The sequence below is a fragment of the Juglans regia genome, chromosome 14 (assembly GCF_001411555.2).
Source record: "Juglans regia cultivar Chandler chromosome 14, Walnut 2.0, whole genome shotgun sequence".
NCBI lineage: Eukaryota > Viridiplantae > Streptophyta > Magnoliopsida > Fagales > Juglandaceae > Juglans > Juglans regia.
This window is the reverse complement of record NC_049914.1, coordinates 8543271-8548334: the sequence shown is the minus strand read 5'-3', so window position 1 is coordinate 8548334 and position 5064 is coordinate 8543271. Positions and strand designations below refer to the sequence as shown.

Here is a 5064-nt window from a genome sequence, read left to right as displayed (position 1 = left end):
TGCCATGGCCGTGGGGTTTGCATTACTTGCTTTAACGTTTGGATCTGAATTAATGGGCTTCATACGTTTTGTTTTTACGAGTAGAAGAAAGTATGGAGATGAAGGTTTCCCCAGATTCAGAAACATCTCTTGATTTGCGACTTTTTATATTTTGTTGGTTTCGAACCCCATCAATTCATAATAAAATGTGACTGATTTACTATTCGCAATGTCTTCATATGGCCTTTTTGAGGTCTTCAGACATTGTAGAAGGTATACAATGTGTAGTCAAAATAACTGCACTTTTCATTTTTTATTTTTTGGGATGTTGATCTGAGATTGATAATTTGATATTGTAATCAGATCATACAGATGATAGAAATATTTTGTACATCGATGCAGAAGTGAAAACGCATATTTTTTTTTTTTTGCCCTCTCTAGTGAATGTCAGGTCATACGGGTTCGACCCGATCTCTGTTTGTTTGGGTCGAGTCGGGTCGGGTTGGTTTGGCGCCTTGGATGGGAACAAGCGGGTCGGGTTGGGCGCAAACCCGGTTGTTTCAAGTTGGGTTACATAGATATAGGACTTATCAATTTATTAGTGGGGTTCTTTGGCGTTAACAAGGCATTAAAACAAAAATAAATTTATAGCAATAAATAAATTTCATAAAAATAAATTCACAGACTGATGCGATTTCATGTACTGATACGTTAAATCTATTTTACTATAAAAATAAATTTACAATCTAATACACTACATCAAATCACGTCAGTTTGTTAATTTATTTTCATAAAATCCGTTTACGACTAAAACATTTCTCTTTTATTATTAATTACTGCAGTTAAAATGTATAAAATGTAATTTCCATCTGTATCAAGTCTCAAAACAAGAAATTCCTGTCCTAAGGCATGAGCCTTAGGCGGAGGAAGATTAATGTTAGTCCTTAGCCTGGTCAAATTTCTATTTCGGCCATTCTTGAGTTGCAGGTGGTAAGCAAACCTCCCTACGTTCTTTGTAAGAATAGAGGCCACAAGTATCTGCATGAACTACATGAAACATGTGGCTCTTGTTCATTATTATTGTCCATGCAAAAACTCCGGAAGCTAAAGGTTGAGCATCCTTCTTCTCATGTCTTTAACTTTGAAGGCATAGATTCATCAATTATCAGAGATTTAAGGAGCTACAGAAGAAGAAAAGGGTTATTTGAAGGCATAAACAATAATCTAAGACCCTCACTTGTGAATTGCAGCAGCAATGGCTCAACTCGACCGCGTGCTCAGATCATATGGTGACAAACCTAAATCAGCTCCCAGCAGCCCCACTTTAGAACATTTATTCCGAGGTATTGATTTAAGTAATTGGATTCATCCTTTTTGTATCATTCCAAGTTTGTAGCATATATTTGATAATTTGATCACGATCCTCGAGAAAACATTGACAAATATATAGCATCGCTGCTTTGGAAATTCCATGCCTTGATCACGTAATTAGCTGCGTGAATTCCCATTAGTTCTAACTAAGTTTAAGATGCACAGGAGGCGAAAGTTCAAAGTGGCCGCCAACATCTTCACCTAGCTTTGGGAACCACCTTGACTATGAAGAAGATCATTCCCACCATCACAAGAAACCATCAGTTCTGACAAAAATGAAGGAGAGGGCCAAGAAGTTGCGACATAGTCTTAGCAGGAAGAAGCAGAGTGAGGATGGTAATTCTACACCCTCTTGGGGTGTCAGCTTGGATGACGATGAAGACCTAGAAGAAGATGCTGAATACCTTGGAGCCCCAAGTAATGGCATCACACCCTTCTCTTTTGTTTTTGTTTTTTAATTTAGATCATCAGCTCTCACATTTTCTTTTCAAGAAATGTTTGACTCCCAATTTTATAGAACTAAGTTCACGAACTTACATGCATGGTAATTTATTGTAGTGTATCAGATTGTAAAACTTTTTGTTTACCGTAAAATATATCTAAAATATTATATTTAGGGATGTGCAACCAGGCCGGATTGTTTTTCAGTCTGGTCCGAAATGCGAAAATTCGAGTGAATTCGGGTGGTTATCCACCCAGATTGGACCCAGGCGGGTAAGATGAAACCAAATAAGACCCGATCACGAATCCGGTTATGTAACCGGTTATCCGTAATCCGGTTTTATCTAAAAAAAATACAAAAAATAATTCAACTTTTTCAAATATCAAAACAAAAATAATATACAAAAATTATATTAAAATAATATTTTTATTTAGTTTTTTATCTCTCCTTTCTCAAAACTCCATAATACATGTTAACTCAAATCATTTATTACTATTCACTAATTATTTCACTATTTTTAACAAATCATCTCATCTCATTTTACTATCCAAACCTAGTAATCTCATCTTAACATCCAAAACCACGACTTAAGGGAAAGGTTTGCTATTAACATTAATCATGCATGCATGCAGAACTTTTCTGAGTTTAAAATATATTTTTAAAAAATCTGAGTATTAAACATGATATCCGAATTTTAAAAAAAAGTACTATAATTTTTTTTTAATTTTAAAAAGTCTTTTAAAAAAAACAAAAAAAAAAGATAATAAACTCGCATATCTAGTTACAATCCTAATATACTCGGACATCCGGGTTTACATCTAGTTATCGCCCAGAAAAATGGTCGGACAACCACCACCTGGTTTTTAAGACCCAAATCTGGATCCGGATCTGGTTGTACACCCCAAATTATATTAAGCCACGTTAGCTTCCGATGTTTACTTTTCACTGAGTTGTTTTATTTTCAGTGTACGAGTCGGAGCTTGCTCCTGAGGGGTACAAAGAAACAGCTAGGCATCATCCCAGATCATTTCACGTGGTTTCTGAGAAACATGTTTTGGCAAGCAGTGTCAATCGTGGTGATGAAGCAGATAAGGAGAACCCTAGCAGCATTCCAAACAAGACAATAACTGAAACTGTGACTAAGACATTAGCACCAACTTATTCTACACTATCGGATGCAACCCATACTATTGCTTCAAAACTTCAAGGCATCAGTGTTACAACCCTAGCAGAACCCCAAACCTTTGCAGGAGTAGCATCCCCACTAGTTTGGTCAGCACCAGCTACTGCACAAAGCAAAAATAATGCTATAATGAGTACTGGTGATCATCAAATATGGGATAAGGGTGTTTCAATGAAGGAGTATTTGAAGCATAAATTTGAGCCTGGGGAAGATGAGAGAGCCCTTAATTCTCAAGTGACATCTCGTGGTGATGAAGCATATAAGGAGAACCCTAGCAGCATTCCAAACAAGAAAATAACTGAAACTGTGACTGAGACATTAGCACCAACTTATTCTGCACTATTGGATGCAACCCATACTATTGCTTCAAAACTTCAAGGCATCAGTGTTACAACCCTAGCAGAACCCCAAACCTTTCCAGGAGTAGCATCTCCACGAGTTCGGTCAGCACCGGCTAGCAAAAATAATGCTATAATGAGTACTGGTGATCATCAAATATGTGATAAGGGTGTTTCAATGAAGGAGTATTTGAAGCAGAAATTTGAGCATGGTGAAGATGAGAGAGCCCTTAATTCCCAAGTGACATCTAATGCAGTGAGTCCAAGGAAAAGTACCACTCCTGGGGATATAGGTGTGGTGGAGAAGGTGAGAGAAGCTGTAACTTCTTTGCTTCGGAACAAGGAGTCATCCAAATCCACAGCTACTAGTTCTGCCAAAGACTCAACATTACACATGCCAATTTCCATCCACGCGCATTCGACTAAAAGCTCACCAGCACAGCTTCCGACGGTTTCCACCAATTTACAGGAAGCTGGTAATCTTTTCTAAACAGAAATTATTCACTACTTGTCTTTAATGTTAAAATATAAATTATAAGTTTAAATTTAATTTTTTCTAACTTTAACCTTTGAAATAAGAAGTGATTTGATATCAGTTCAGTAATTTGGAATTCATCAAACTTTGACAACCACGCTTTATCCTAAACATTTATGTGAAAAAGTTAACGGGAGTTGGTTGATAACTTCTATAGAATAATCAATGTAGATATATAAGATCATGTATATACTAGATCCATACAATCTTTGCTATATGGTGGTAAAATCTAACTTAGTGAAAGGGATAAATGTGCTTTGCCATTCGAAGGAGGATCTAACCCTCTTATGGATTTCATCTTGTAAATGGTATGATTTTTTTTTTTTTTGAAAAATGTTTCATTTACAAAAATACATACAAATTAATGTAGATTAATGGGATATGTCAGATTTACTTTACAGGAAAAAAAAATTATAATCAAGTATATCACGTTAAGTTACGGGAATTTATTTTTACGATATCTTTTAGTTGACGTAGCCCTTCTCTTTTCTTTCTGAAAAAATAATCCACATCTCATGAGTCTTTTCTCTATTGCAGTTGGGGAAGAAGAAAATCGAGGAAGAATACTCCAAGCCAATTGAGAGAGAAAATCAACTGTTAAAACAGAAACATATAATTTTTGTGTGTAGTATTTTTAGGAATCAATAAGTAGTTTGCAGAAATAATTTCCAGTACTGTTTGAATAAGCACCAAGCAGTATATGTTGATCACCAATAAACTGTTTCTCAGCTCTATAAATTTGAAAGTGTTGAAATCAACGCAACGAAATGTGGACCTTTCCTATTAATGAATGTACATTTTTTAAAATAAAGTCGTCGAGAGAGTTCAAAGATACATGTATCATTTTCATGCCAAATCATTAAGGTTGGTTTTGAAAATATTTCGTAAATTTGTGAATAGTAATAAAATGATTTGAGTTAAAATATTTTATTAAATTTTAAAAAATGTGAAATAAAAAAATTGATTAAAAATATTATAAAATTAGAAAATTACTTGAATATAATATTTTAATATTATTTTTGGTTTTAAATTTAAAATAGTTGTATTATTTTTTATGTTTTGTTTAGAAGTTTAAAAAAGTTAAATTGGACTTTGTGTTTTGATAATATTTAAATAATTATTAGATAAAAAAAATTGAAAATTGAAAATTAAAAAATATTTATATTTAAAAAAATTATAAAAAATTGTGAGAATATCTGACAACATCTGAGAATGT

At 34.1% G+C, this 5064-nt stretch overlaps 1 protein-coding gene across 1 annotated transcript; it reads left to right on the top strand.

The window, feature by feature from the left end:
* The first annotated feature begins 1103 nt into the window (after positions 1-1103).
* Positions 1104-4771, top strand: LOC108989227. The gene is made up of 4 exons (XM_035685147.1): positions 1104-1322; positions 1516-1767; positions 2758-3789; positions 4386-4771. Exons 1-4 carry the CDS (start codon positions 1235-1237, stop codon positions 4427-4429), a joined length of 1416 nt encoding a protein of 471 aa, XP_035541040.1. The 5' UTR covers positions 1104-1234; the 3' UTR covers positions 4430-4771.
* The last annotated feature ends 293 nt before the right edge of the window (positions 4772-5064 follow it).